The sequence below is a fragment of the Megascapheus bottae genome, chromosome 2 (genome assembly GCF_031878675.1).
Source record: "Megascapheus bottae isolate mThoBot1 chromosome 2, mThoBot2.hap1, whole genome shotgun sequence".
Classification (NCBI taxonomy): domain Eukaryota; kingdom Metazoa; phylum Chordata; class Mammalia; order Rodentia; family Geomyidae; genus Megascapheus; species Megascapheus bottae.
The window spans coordinates 1,950,451-1,965,980 of record NC_143510.1 but is presented as its reverse complement, the minus strand read 5'-3'; the positions used below and the strand labels follow the sequence as shown (position 1 = coordinate 1,965,980).

The 15,530-nt window shown below is 42.4% G+C and overlaps 1 protein-coding gene across 2 annotated transcripts in view; it reads left to right on the top strand.

The window, feature by feature from the left end:
• Positions 1 to 15,530, top strand: part of Dennd5b (DENN domain containing 5B) — a 137,324-nt gene that overhangs the window by 65,496 nt on the left and 56,298 nt on the right. For both annotated transcript variants that reach the window (XM_090319310.1, XM_090319302.1), the window contains one exon: positions 6,259 to 6,925. In XM_090319310.1, coding sequence (XP_090175436.1) covers positions 6,259 to 6,925 — 667 coding nt within the window. The remainder of the gene's footprint in view (positions 1 to 6,258; positions 6,926 to 15,530) is intronic.

Below are 15,530 nucleotides of genomic sequence, written 5' to 3'. Positions count from 1 at the left end.
AATTTTTTTTTGGTCGTAGGACTTGAACTCTTGGTCCGAGTGTTGTCCCTGAGCTCTTCAGCTCAAGGCTACCACCCCACCCATTGAGTCATAGCACCATTTCCGGTTTTCTGGTGGTTAATTGCATATGAGTCTCACTGACCTTAGTGCCTGGACTGGCTTTGAACTGCAATCCTCAGATCTCAGCCTCTTTTGAGTAGATAAATCTTATCCTTGCTGGGTACTATTGGTTCATGTTGTGCCCAAAGTTTCCAATCCCTCCGAAAGATCATCAGAGTCCACGACCAATGCAAGCAACAAAGAGCAGTTTATTAGCAAGCTTGAGCTTGGTCCTCCTCACCTTAGAAACCAGTGATGCTTGGAGGCCCCAAGTACAGAATTAGCACAGCTTTTATAGTACAGAATAAACAAGTGTTAGTTTTCATTCTCACAGCCTCACGTTTTAGGTCACTTTTACATAGAAACATTCCTCAATTTTTTATCGGTCCTGATGTTATAGTTTCCCACAGAACTTTAGTTTTAGGTGTCCTTGCTGGCTGTGAAACACAGCCGCTGTCCTAGAGATGACCTTTGAATGTCCTTGCGAGCTCTCTGAGTAAACATGTGATGGAGCATCTTGCAGTTCTCCTGACAAGAGGCGGTTAGGGGATTTCTCAGAACTTGACAAAATGGAGACTGCTTAACAATAACTTTTTACTGAAGTTCAGCGGACTTCAAAATTAATTTAGGCCTCACATTCCTCCCTCTCACTAGTGCATAAATGAGTCAATCATGACTCATTACTGATTGCCACTTTTACTGCTTGGTGTTGTGATCATGGCTACTGAGAAGGCTGAGATCTAGGCCCAGGAGTTTGGCCTAGTGGTGAGTGCGTGCCTAGCATGCATAAAGACCCAGGTTCCATTCCTCAGTACCACCTATGTAGAAAAAAAAAAAAAAAGCCGGAAGTGGTGCTGTGGCTCAAGTGGTAGAGCTCTAGCCTTGAGAAAAAAAGCCCAAAGGACAGTGCTCAGACCCTGAGTTCAAGTCCCAGGACTGGCAAAGAAAAAAAGAAAAGAAAAGAGGAGGCTGAGATCTGAGGGTCGTCCTTCAAAGCCAACCTGGGCAGACAAATCTGAGAGACTTTTATTTTTAACTAATAGTAAAACACCAGAAATGGAACTGTGGCTCCAGTGGTAAGCACTACCCTTGAGCAAAGAAGCTTAGGAGCAGTGCCAGGTCAAGCCCCCGAACCAATACACCAAAGTCTCCCTTTCCCCACCTCAAACAAACAAACAAAAACAGCGTAATGAAGCTGGGAACTCATCGCTCACACCTATAACCCTAGTTACTCAGGAGGCTGAGATCTGAGGATTGTGATTCATAAGCCAGCTCATCAGGACCTTCGTGAGACTCATTCAGTCAAACCACCAAAAATCTGAAATCTGCAAGTGGAATTGTGGTTCAAATGGTAGAGTGTTAGCCTTGAGCAAAAAAGCTCAGGGATAATACCCAGGACTAGCATACATACACAAAAGGATAAATTTATTATTTGCTTTGATCACAAAGTTGGAGTAAGATGATAAGCAAAGAGTACAGGGTAAAATGTTGGCAGAGAAAACCAAGATCCCTTACTTACTTTGCACACTCAACAAGTACTTGAATTTGAAACAGATAACCCCAAATTTTATTCCTAAGTTTGACATTATAATGAAAGTAATATGCCCTCATTTTGACCCAAGTTTAAGCTCTCAAGTTACAGTAGACTCAAAATTGGGAATCTCCTTCAACCATTGCTAGGAAAGCAACGTCCCCTTCATATTACAGCTGAAATACTCACTGACATCATCAACTCACATGTTCAAAACTGAATCCACACCTCTTCTTTTTTTTGGGGGTGGGTCAGTCATGGGGCCTGAACTCAGGGCCTGGGCACTGACCTTGAGCTCTTTTACTTAAAGCTAGAGGTCTGCCTCTTTGAGCCACATGCCACTTCTGATTTTCTGGTGATTAACTGGTACATACTTACAGCTGGCTTTAAACTGTGATCCTCAGATCTCACACTCCTGAATAGCTAGGGTTACAGGCGTGGACCACCAGAGCCGGTCATACTCCTTTCTATTAACCCTGTTTAGCAGATTATACAGCCACCTGCCTTAGTGCCTCAGCCACAAATCTATAGGTCAGCCTTAAAAACTCACTCACTTACCTTCTTCCAAACATAGACAACTGTTGGTTTACTTTCCTCTCTTTCTCCACACCCACCATGGTCCTAACCATGCACTGCTGCAGCTGCTGTGTAACTGGCTTCTGCTTTTTTTTTTTTTTTTTTTTTTTTGCCAGTCCTGGGCTTGAGCTCAGGGCCTGAGCACTGTCCTTGGACTTTCTCAGGGCTAGAGCTCTACCACTTGAGCCTCAGCACCACTTCCAGCTTTTTCTATATATGTGGTACCAAGGAATTGAACCCGGGTCTTCATGCATGCCAGGCAAGCACTTTAACCACTAGGCCAAACTCCTGGCCCTTGGCTTCTACTCTTATTTGTCACACTGACTCCTGCTTATGCTGATGTTTCTCTTCTACTCCCCATACCACTCATTGAACTTGGGGCTGTAGGCATTGTCCCTGAGCTCTTTATGTTCAAGGCTAGTGCTCTACCACTTAAGCCACAGCATCACCATGGGCTTTTTCTGAGTAGTTTAGTAGAGATGAGAGTCTCACAAGACTTTCCTGCCCAGGCTGGCTTTGAGTGAACTGCTGCGATCTTCAGATCTAAGCATCCTGAGTAGCTAAGACTACAGATGTGAGCCACTGACAAGCAGCTTATGAATCCTTACTGAACCTTAAGGTGTTGTTTTAAGTAGCACCTGGCAGTAATTAGCAATTTTGTGGGTTAATGAGATACTTTTGTGGATTAACAATGCCATGGTAAGAAAATTTTGATTTATAGCTCAGGTTTCTGAGAAGTAAAATGTCTTTTAGTTCTAAGTAATTTATGTTACTGTCTCTTAAAAATGAAAAATGAACTAGTATTTTCCAGTTCATCCCAGATTACAAATAAAATTCTTACTTTTTTTGATGTGTGGGAAGAGCATTGAAGAAAAATTCTTACATCTGTTATCTCTGGCTTAGGAAGTCTTCTCCTTTTGAGTACAACTTCTGGCAAGGCTTTCCTGTAAATGTTTGAATGTGTGCTCAAGAAAGCTACAAATCCTTAAGAGTATTTGGCAGCTTTTCAAAAATATCATGAGCTGTGATTCTGTGGTTTATGGTATCTGGAAAAGCCTGTCAATAAAAAAGAAACTTGTTTGGTGTGCAAAGAGGCTGAATAAGAGATGAATTAAGTTAGGCACAGGTAGCTCTTGCCTGTAATCTTGGCGACTCTAGAGGCTGAGATGTGAGAGTCAAGATTCAAAGTTAGGTTGGGCAGGAAAGTCTGTGAGGCTTTTATTTCCAATAAACGACCAAAAAGGAAATGGAAGAGTTTCTCATGGTAGAACAGTAGCCTTAGGTGGAAAAAGCCGAACAAGAGTGCAAAGCCCCAGTATTTCTCTCCTTGCCACAATAGCCAGGTTCAAGAAATACTAAATTTGGGAGTAGACAGAATATATTTAAAATTGTGGAAGAATTCGGGAAAGAAGCTTCATTAGAAAATGGAACCTGCATATGGTAGTATCGTTTGGTGACATCAGCTGCAAAGACTAGGACTTTTAGGGGACCTAGTCTGAGGTAGCTTGTGGGGCATTTTTGTTACTACCTGCTTTCATTCTAAGAATTTTGTTGCATTAATCTTTGTTGGGGGGGAGTGGGGACTGGGAGCTGTTCCTAGGGCTTGAACTCAGGAACTGGGTACTATCCTTGAGCTTTTTCACTTAAGTCTTAAGTGCTCATTCTACCACGTAAATTACATCTCCACTTCCAGCTTCTAAGTGATTAACTGGAGGTAAGAGTGGAGGTAAGAGTGTCATGGAAGCACATGCCTGTAACCTTAGCTACTCAGAAGGCTAAGATCTGTGGATCATGCTTTGAAGCCAGTCTGGGCTGAAAAGTCCTGTGACCACAAGTGGCACCAAGGCTCAAAGTGATAGAGTGCTAGCTTTGAGCACAAAAACTCAGGGACAGTGCCCAGACCCTAAGTTCAAGCCCCATGACTGGCAAAAAAAAAATTTAAAAAGAGTGTCACTGATTTTTTTTTCTGCCCTAGTTGGTTTTGAACCTTGATCCTCAGATCTGAGTCTCCTAGTAGCTAAGATTATAGGCTTGAGCCACCAGCACTCAGCATCTACCTAGCACCTTCATTTTATTCTTTATGCAGCCTTCCCATTTGAACTTCATTTTTACCTGATAATTTGCTCTTGCTGTATTTTTCCCATAGAGGTCTGCACTTCTGTCTTTCTTCTAGCCTGGCAGTGCCACAGCTGCAGAGACCAAGTCTTTCTCACTTTTGCTTCCCCATCACAGAGCCTAGCTCTTAAAGATACTTAATAAACATTTACTGACAATTTGAGTGGAGGATCTGTAACTTTAATAGATGAATTACGTTTTCTTAGTAATATGGAAACTGGGAAAATTTGTAACTTTTTTGCCAGATTTTAAATATAGAAAATATTAGAAGATACTTATTTTTATTTTACCAGTTCTAGGCGTGAACTCTGGGCCTGAGCACTGTCCTTTGGTTTTCTCAAGGCTAGAGCTCTACCACTTGAGCCACATACATAGAAAAAAAACAGAAGTGGCTTTTTTCTATGTGTATGGTACCAAAGAGTCGAACCTGGGGGTTCAAGTGCATGCTAGGCAAGCACTCTACCACTGGGCCAAACTCCTGGCTCCTGATAAAGTTATTTTTATGTAAAAAAAAAAAAAATCTGGCAGGGGCTAGCATGGCTTAAGTGGTAAAGTACAAATGTGAGGCATTGAGTTCAATTTCTAGCACTCTTCATTAATTTTTTAAAAAGGCATGTTAAAATAGAAAAATAGACACATATATAGAGAAGCAAATAATATTTATTAGAATTGCAAATTCTATTGTTCTCAGTATGTTTCAGATTTGCTATAATTTATTTAGAAGAATTGAAGGAATTCTAATTTCTCATGCATTTTTAGCATTTTAAATATAGCCCCTAGTTCCTTGGGTAATTTTTTTCCTGAGTTTGACTAAATCTTGTGTAGTTCCCAAGATGAAGAACATAGTTTCCATTACAGCTAATCTAAAATGTCTCACTTCTGCTCTTCAGTAAATCAGAGGTTTTTAATTTTCAAAGTTTGTATTTCCAAGACAGCAAAGATGAAACTGGTTACTTCTTTTTAACTTCTTTTCCATTTATCAAATAAGCTTTCACCTATTTCCCATTTCCACTGAAACATCATCACCATTACAAAAATACACTTAAAGATCTGTCTTCAATCCTTGTTGTAGCAACTCCTTAAGACAGGAGCCGAGGCCCAGAGGACCTGTTCATCCAGGTCACAAGCTTGTTTAGGGGCTTTCCTAAACCAAGCCAAAGATTAAACAAGCTACTGAGTGAATATAGTCAGCATTTTTTCTTTTATGTATGTATATGTACATTTGCGTAGATATGTACAATCAAACCCAGGTCTTCATGCATGCTAAACAAGCACTATAGGCAAGCACTCTATCACTAGGCCACACTCACTGCCCCTTTAAAGAATATTTTTATATGTGTAAATGAAAATTTACAATGTGGGGCTGGGAGTGTGGCCTAGTGGTAGAGTGGTTGCCTAGCATGCACGAAGAACCGGGTTCAATTCCTTGGTACCACACACATAGAAAAAAGCTGAAAGTGGTATTGTGGCTCAAGTGGTAGAGCTCTAGCCTTGAGAAAAGTCTAAGGACATTGCTCAGGCCCTGAGTTCAAGCCCCACAACTGGCAAAAAAATTTTTTTTTAAGTTTCTTAAGTAAAATAATAATGAGAATCATTTAAAAAAAAAAACAAAAACCTTACAATGTATTTTTTTTTTCTTTTTGCCTATATTTGAGCCTTGCTGTCTTACTTGAGCCACGCATCCACTTCCAGCTTTCTTACTGGTTAATCTGAAACAGGAAACTCATGGGCTTTTGTACCTGGGCTGGTTTTGAACCTGGCTCCTCAGATCTCAGTCTCCTACTTAGCTAGGATTACAGATGTGAGTCACCAGCACCAGACTATAGTGTGTTTTGAACCAAAGTCTATTGCTAAAGTTAAATCTTGTTGAATAAGTCAAATCCCATTATTTTGTTCTTACATTGCCTTCTGATGCTTTCTCCCCGCTTCTTCCACAGTTGTGCATGCCGAAAGGGCTATCTTTCAGAACACAGGCTGACAATAAAGACCCTCAGTTTCACTCGTTTATAATCACCCGCGAAGATGGTTCTCGCACATATGGTTTTGTTCTCACTTTCTATGAAGAAGTAAGCAGCAAGCAGATCTGCACGGCCATGCAGACGCTCTACCAGATGCACCACGCCGAGCAGTACAGCGGCCTGTATGCTTCGTCCTCCTGCAGCATGGACTCCCTGGCAAGCAGTATTGATGAGGGAGACACAACGTCCCTCCTGAAGCTCCAACGCTACAATTCCTATGATATCCACAGAGACACCCTGTATGTCTCCAAGAGCATTTGCTTGATCACGCCACTGCCTTTCATGCAGGCCTGCAAGAAATTCCTCATCCAGCTTTACAAGGCTGTGACTTCCCAGCAGCCTCCACCCTTGCCGCTGGAGAGCTACATCCATAACATTCTCTATGAGGTCCCCCTTCCTCCGCCAGGGAGATCCCTTAAGTTTTATGGTGTTTATGAACCTGTCATCTGTCAGCGGCCTGGGCCCAATGAACTCCCCCTCTCTGACTACCCTCTTCGAGAGGCCTTTGAACTCCTGGGATTAGAGAACCTGGTGCAGGTGTTTACCTGTGTTCTTTTAGAAATGCAGATCCTTCTCTACTCACAAGGTAGGTGTCCTGGAGCTGCAGTCTTACAATCCCTCAGTGCGTCATCAGGAGCCAAATGGGCAGCAATAATTCTCCTTGAGGTGGCAGTGCTGTGGAAAGAAACCGGAATATATAGAACTTGCTCTTCTTAAGCCCTGTGCCAGTCACACCTTTAGTCCTAGCTATTCAAGAGGCTGAAATCTAAATATCACAGTTCAAAGTCAGCCTAGTCCAGAAAGTCCATGATTCTCTTTATTTCCAAAAAAGCCAGAAATGAAGCTGTGGCTCAAGTAGTAGAGCACTAGTCTTGAGCAAAGAAGCCCAGGGACAGAGCCCAGGCCCTGAATGCAAGCTCCTGGACTCACATACACACTGGCATGCATGTGCACAAAACTCCTGTTTAGAAATTACTAAACGTTCACATGGAAATGTAGACAGGCTAAGTGAGACTGTTACTCCGCAGCCTGTCCCAGCAGTCACTCTGGTCCCCTGATTGTTAGGTGCATTCCATGTGAATGTGCTTGTGTGATCCAAATGCCATTTACCAAGCTTTGTGGCAGTTCTGCCCAGAGTTGTATGGTATGTATGGGTTGAGAGGGGTTGTTTAAACACAGCAAAGAGATTACCTTTGTGATGTTTTTCTGCCTCCCTCCCCTGTCCTTCCTTCCTCCTGTCCAATTTTTTCTTTCTTTCTTTTTGGTGCAGGCACTGGGCTTGAACTCACGGTCTTGAACTCTCGCTTGCCTTTTTCCCTTCAGTGGCAGAGCCACTAGAGCCACACCACCACCACCACCACCTCCTCCTCCTCCTCCTCCTCCTCCTCCTCCTCCTCCTCCTCCTCCTCCTCCACTGCTGCTGCTCCTCCTCCTCCTCCTCCTCCTCTTCCTCTTCCTCATCCTCCTCTTCCTCCCTCCTCCTCCTTCTCTTCTGGCATGGGCACTGTCCTTGGGCTTTCTAGTGTTCTAGAACCACAGCATCACTTCTGGCAATTTCTTTGTCTATGCTACCGAGTAATGGAACCCAGGTCTTCGTACATGCTAGGCAAGTGCTCTACCACTAGGCCATTCTCCCTGGCCCCTTTGTGATAGATTGTATTTAGAGGTCTCCCAACCCACACTTAAGATACTAGCAAACTTACATAGAAAAAAAAAAAAAAAGCTGGAAGTGATGCTGAGGCCCAAGTGGTAGAGCTCTGGTCTTGAGAAAGCCCAAGGACAGTGCTCAGGCTCTGAACTAAAGCCCAGGACTGGCAAAAAAAAAAAAAAACACTAGCAAACTGAGATTTATTTGATCAATGCATTTATTAAAACTAATGGGGAACCTAGAGTAGGATACAAGTTCACATCTGAATGTGAATTCAAGATAAAATACAATAATGTATCTTAATGGATAGTGAAATAAAGGGAATTATAAATCAGAGCCCATGCATTCATTGATGTTTAAAAAACACAGTGTGGCACAAACATTTGGGTTAGTGTTCTTTTAACTTGTATTTAGGCTGACAGAATTGTAGCGCAGTCTCCCAACTGCTGCCGTCAAGCTTATTTTGCCACCTCTCTTTTTTTATTTTTCTATTTTCAATTGGAAGAGAAGCTGAGCCAAGTCAGCTATATTTGTACTTTCCTGTCTTGTGTGTATATTGACACTATTTGTGTGTTGACAGCCCTGTACAAGATTTTATTTCAATTTGGCCTACATAATGTTCTTTGATAATGGATTCCAGTTGTCAAGAAGTTCTCCACTGGCCAATCCTAATTCTTTTAATTCCCTTAACTCTTGCTTTCATTTTCCTAGTGCTTATCATTACCTCCACATCACTAATTCTTTGCAAAATCATATTATATTGGCACACTCAGTTTCAGATTTTTGCATGTGTGTGCATGCTAGTATTGGGGTTCAAACTCAGGACTTCATGCTCTCCCTTAGCTTTTTTGCTCAAGGCTGGCACTCTACCACTGGGGCCACAGCTCCATATAGGGCTTTTTGCAGGGTAATTGGAGATGAGAGTCTTTCATATTTGTTTGTCCAGACTAGCTTCAAACTATGATCCTCAGATCTCTTCCTCCTGAGTAGTTAAGTTTACTTAACTACTGGCTTTGATGACAGTTCTTGATTGAAAGCTCTACACTCTCATACTAACTGTAAAGGGCAACTTACTTGGTTTTCCCAAGTGTCATTTTTCCCAATTACGTTATCTCCATGTTTATCTACCAGTGCCATTGTTAAACAAGAAAACTTGTATAAATACTAAGGGTGAACTTGGCACTGACTGTGATAGCTGATGTTATTGTAAATATTATTAGCTCTGTTAGTCTCATAAAATCCTCTATACATCCTCCTTAGATTGTGATGGTCTAACATACTGCTATTTAAACTATAGCTTTGTAAGATGAAATAGTCTAGGTATTTATTTAGGCTAGTGGTGTAGCTTAGTGAGAAGAGTGTTTGCCTAGCACTTGTGAGGCCCCTGGGCACTGGGGGATGGGTCCTAGAGCACTGATTCCAGGATTAAGAAGCCAGTAAGTGGGCAAAGGGTGATAGACTTGAGTGGGAGAGCACTTCCCCAACGCATGCAAGCCCGCCATGGGCTCCTCCCTCATTGCAAAAGTCCCTTGTAATCGATCTTTCATACTGTGCTTTATTTTTAGAAAGGAAGAAAAGAAAAAAAGGAAAAAAAGCCTTCGCATTATCACACTTCCTTTTTAAGAGAACTTCATGTCTCACCACTTGTCTGCCCTGAGACCTCACCTTTTTGCTCTGTTTGAATAGCTTGTCCCATTTTATTTAAGGAATCTGTTGACAAGTGTTAGTTACCAATTAATTTTAGTTTCAAATGAAGGAGAATAAATATTTATGAATGAGATTTGGTACTCTTTTTGTTGTTGTTGCTGTAAACTCAGTCATCTACTCAGAGTGAATTATGAAAGAATAGATCTAGATTTTATTTACTTACTTTTGTCAGTCCTAGGGCTTGAACTCAAGGCCTGGGCACTGTGCTTGGGCATTTTCAAGGCTAGTGCTCTACTACTTGAGCCACAGTACCACTTACAGCTTTTTCTGTGTATGTGGTACCAAGGAATTGAACCCAGGGCTTTGTGCATGCTAGGCAAACACTCTCCCATTAGGCCACACTCCCAGCCCCTATTTTATTTATTATTTGATGCAGGATTTCATTCACTGTGTTGCCAAGGCTGATCTCTTAACTTGTAATCATCCTGCCTTGCCTTCCCAAGTAGCAGGGATTATAGACATGCCCCATGGTGCCTGGCTCCTAGAACTAGCTTTTTTTCCCTCTGAGTGTCATATAGCATAAAGAGCCCACAAGAGTAAAGTTTATAACCGTTCAGTACACTCTATTGAGAATTGTGGTAGCAAAGTAAATGTATTTAATTCCTTCACCCTTGAGTTAGTGCTATTATCTGTATCTTATCAAGAAAGAAATTTAAACTCAGGGAAACTAAGTCATCTACCTAGAATCACACAGCACGTAAGTTAATGCAGTGACATTGAGAATTGGGTCTGATCAGTCTTTGCCCAAATGCTGAGCCTCCACAGTAGCTATACTGGGACTGTACTTAACCTTTCATTACCTGTCTCAATATTTATTTTAAATCATTTACTCATTCCTCGGTTCTGTTAAGGGAAGTATTATGTTAAATACTTGTGGGCTATGAAATGAAACCTCTGGAAAATGCAGATTTAAACATTGATAATAGCTCTCTCATTAGAGAGAGTCATTTCATTAGATGAATGCAGTATGAGCATCATTACATTGATTTATTCTTTGGTGCGCTCCTTCATCCTTCCTGATTCTGTAAGGGAGATTTAAGAGCATATTTCTTTTCTTTTTCACTGATAAAACTGTGCCATAAAATTCAAAAAACGTTTTGCACACTAAAAACTTACCACAAAACCCCACTCACATCAAAGGAGGAGAATTTCCATGATGAAAATATCCATCAAGATTGATTGAAAATTCTGGTCCATGACCTGTTTAAACAGATTCAGTCTGTCACCTCAAAATGGATGTACAGAATTACTTTGTAGTGGTAATTAGCAAGAATCTGAACTAGGAAATGTTTTCAGGAGGTGATGGCTCTTTCCTGAGGACCCCAATTTTTTTTTTAAAGCACTTTGTTTTGCTACCATGAAATCTGTGAGCTGTACAGTGGGAAGATGGGAGTGTGACCTTCTTTTCAAAAGAACAGTGGAGGAATAAAAGAGGGGAATTTAAACACCAGTGTCTAACTTTTGATACCACTAATTAAGGCCTCTGGAACATTTCTGCTTACCGCCTTTGGCTGTTGACAAAGAAAATAAGCAGTTAGGGCTGTGGCACTCCATGCTTACAGCACTCTGTGCTCCCTTCCCTTGTAAATGGTGTGGGGATTAACCTTGCCAGAGCCAAAGCTTTTTCTTGATAAATTGGTAGTTATGCCCAAGTAACTACTTTTCATTATTGGTTTGGGAGTTCATAAATCCTCAAAGCAAAACTAGTGTGTTGATGGAGAATGTGAGTTTCATATGACCTGCATTCTTAATGCAGTAGAATTTGACCAGTTTTGACTGGTATTTTAATGTTGCTGGTGGGTGGTCTCTGAAGTGAAGATCCCAGATTCTTGGTACATGGTACAAAGAGTTGAACAGAGCCAGAAGTAAAGTGGCAAAGCAAGCAGTTTATAGAGGAAGATAAAGTATAATGGCAGTGATGGGCTCAAGCTAGGTGACTTAAGAGTGAGCACATGGTTAAAAAGTTCAGTTTTTTTAAGGGTTCGTATGGGAGGAGTTCATGGTAATAATAGTGGGCTGATGTTAAGGAAATGAGGAATTGTGATTGGCAGATTTTGGGAAGGGATCGGGGCGTATCTACAGATGTCATTCCAGGATTTTAAATATATGTATGAGATACAGCCAACGTAATGTGCATGATGCCTTAAGTAGTCATTTGTTCTGAAAAGGTCAGACTCAGGACACATGAGTTTCCACTGCACATGTGCCTCAGTTTGGTTAGACCTAGTTCTGAGTTCATCTACTTTTAATGACAAAATTCTAGGCAAACTGACCACTTAATTACTCACAAGCAGGAGTGGTTTTGGGCGTGGAGGGTGGCAGGTAAGAACTCAAGGGTGTTTTCAAGGGCATGACTAGGAGAAAAGGTTAGTTTTAGTGTTCCCTTTTCTGTAGCTAACCTGCCTCATTAATACTATTAGCTTTGGGACTGGGAGTGTGGCTTAGTGATGGGGTGCTTGCCTATCATGCATGAAGCCCTGGGTTCAGCTCCTCAGCACTACTTAAACAGAAAAAGACAGAAGTGTCACTGTGGCTCAAGTGGTAGAGTACTAGCTTGGAGCAAAAAAGAAGCTCAAGGACAGTGCCTAGGCCTTGAGTTGAAGCCCTGGGACTGGTCAAAAAAAAAATCCTGTTAGCTTTATTTTATGACAAGCATAAGAGCTTATTCTAACAGCTCAGGGTAGAGAGCTTGCGTAGAGTACATTTCTGATCCCCCGCACTGCAGCAATAACTACAAAGCAAAACTTCACATAAACAGCCAACCCCCTTGGCTCATGCTTGCCATCCTAAGCTACTCAGGAGGCTGAGAGCTTGAGGATCACTGTTTGAAGCCAGCAAGGTAAGAAAAATCTGAGATTCTTATCTCCAGTTAACCCACCAAAAAGCAGGAAGTACAGCTGTTGCTCAAGTCATAGAGTATGAGCCTTGAGCATAAAAGTTCAAGGACAGTGATCAGGTCCTAAATTCAAGGAATGGCACACACAATGTTAAACAATGATAAACAATGTTGTTAAAATTACTGATATTTTAAAAGCACTAAGGTCAATTGGGATAGATATAGGAGACTACCCCAATCAGGCATGCTTTTATTAGTCTTAATTTTTTATTGCCCATCTACCTGACCATGAAACCAGGCCATTGGCCACTGAGTACAAGCCAAGACATTTGGGCTTTTACCTGTGTTCAGCTTTTCTGTCATTGTTAGGGAGGGAAAGCATGTGAGTCAGTCACTGGTCGAGCTGTTTTGCCTCCTTCAGGTGCAATGATGGCCTTTTAAACAGGATGTGGCCATTCATCTGGTACCTGCCACATATCCATAAAGCAAGCAGCTCTATTTTTTTGTCAGATAAGAAGTGGCAGTAAACCTAGCAACTTCTCACTGAGTTCTATTTAGTCCTGGGGGAAAGAGGCCGCCTTGTCCTCATCCTAGCAGCGAGATTCAGTAATAAACTAGTTCCAGCTCACTGAGGAACTCTTGGGCACTCTCCTCTCCCCACAAGAGTGTTTTCTGACCTCAGTGAAGATATCACAAATATTTTAGGTTTCAGGATTATCTGATATATTTCTGTCCTGGCAACAGTTTCAGTTCATCTCTGATGGAAACTCTAGCCCATTGTCCCAGAAATTGTCACTGGAAGCCACTTGGCAGCTTTTGGCATAACCACTTTGTGGTTGTGCACCAGCCACTTTTGCTTCCATTCTGTCCTGTGAGCTCATGGAGTCTTGCTCAGTTTATACTGCTTGAGGGCACATCGCTGTAAGCATTCTGTAGTCAGATGTAAAATACAATCCCATAAAACATAAATGTTCAGATCATTGGCAGGCACTGAAAGTTCATGACTGTAGTCCTAGCTATTCAGGAGGTTGAGATGTGAGGGTCGCTGTCTCTAAACTACCACTTTAAGCCACAGCTCCACTTCCAGTTTTTGAGTAGTTAATTGAAGATAAGAAGCTCATAAGACTTCCTGACTGGGCTAGCTTCAAACTATGATCCTCACTCAGATCTTAGACTGTTGAGTAGCTAGGATTGTAGATGTGAGCCACCAGCACTTGGCTATTCTTTCAAAAAACAAACAAAATGGGCTGGGAGTTTGGCCTAGCAGTAGAGTGCTTGCCTAGCATGCACAAAGACCCGGGTTCTATTCTTCGATACCATATACATAGAACATCTGGAAGTGGTGTTGTGTACTAGCTTTAGGAAAAAGTCCAAGGACAGTGCTCAGGCCCTGAGTTCAAGCCCCAGGACTGGAAAAAACAACAACAAAAACTTACTATGTTTAATCTTTGACATTTTTGGTCAATATAGAGCATAGGTTTTTGTTGTTCTGTTGTGTGATACGGAGACAGGCAGCACCTTGAGGTCGGATGGCTCAGGTGAAATAGTAGGTGGCTTCCTTGTGATGACATACTTGCTGAGGGCTGGGGTCAAGTCCTCTGCACGTGCAGTCCCTGGAGTCCTTACTCTTGCTTTATGCTCTCATTTCATAGTATTTTGGCATGCTGCAGACAGTATCTGAAATACCTTTCTTTGCAGCTAGGTCAGCAAGCTGATTTATGTAGAGATTTGAGGCCCAAACCATCCTGGCTCAGGAAGCAGCCTGTCTCCATATCCACCCACGACCATGGCATACACAGTCTAGCTGCAGCAGGAAGCTCATGACAGTTGTGCTGGACCCCACTAGCTTTCCAACTCCCTTAGCAGTGCCTGAGGCCCTCAGACATGGCACCCCACACGGACATCATAAGACTACTAGTGCCAGCTCCCTGGTGCCATGTGGCCAGCTCTGCAGCCTATGCTACCACACAGATCCTGTGCCCCAGGTATAGCCAGGCTCCCAGTTCTTCGGCCTTCCTCCACTTGCTGACCTCTTCCTCTACAGTGGTGCTGGACAAGTGCCTGCCACCCCAGGCCTTCACCAGGGCCACTTCTGGGCAGATCTTATTACATAATATAACTCTGTGTGGAGGGAGGGTGGGTGGGTAGGTGTGTGTAAGGAGGGAGAAGGGGTAGAGTTCAGTAACGTTTCTCCCCAGGAAGATACCTAGGGAGGAAAGACCCATCGATAACGAAACTGTCATAATGGCTCAGCGGGATGAATCAACTGCTGGATGGCAAACAAAGGTAGGGGATTCTGAAGGCACGTGGGAAGCCTCTAGGGAGGAAAAGAGGAGACTTTCCAGAGAAACTGTCACCTGAGGAAAAAGTGCAAGGTAGCAGAGTAGTGCAAGAGGATGAGACATGTAGATATAGAGGCACAGGAGAGAGGATGACCTACAAGCTGATGTTTAATTCTGAGCTAAGTGGAGGTAAGAAATGAGGCTGGCAACAGCCAAACCTAGAGAGCTTCATATGCCATACCAAACACTTGTCTTAATATTAAATAACATATTTTACATATCCATCACTCTTAAGTATCTACCACTAGTCCAAACTCCTGGCCCCCCTGTACTATATTTTTATTTTTATTTCGCCAGTCCTGGGGCTTGAACTCAGGGCCTGGGCGCTGTCCCTGAACTTCTTTTGCTCAAGGCTAGCACTGCACTGTTTGAGCCATAATGCTACTTTGGGCTTTTTCTGTTTATGTGGTGCTGAGGAACCCAGGGCTTCCTGCACATTAGGCAAGCACTCTACCCACTAGGCCACTTTTCCCAGCTAAAAAGAAAATATTCCTGCTAAATAATTGCATTACTGAAGAAGTGTGTGAAGTGGGCATGGTGTGCACACCTGTAAGTGGGGTTACCTGTAAGTGGGGTACTGGGAGACAGTGTCAGGAGGCTCTGGAGCTTTGTGGACAGTGTAAGTTACATAACAAGCTCAGAGTGAGGGTCTGCTAAA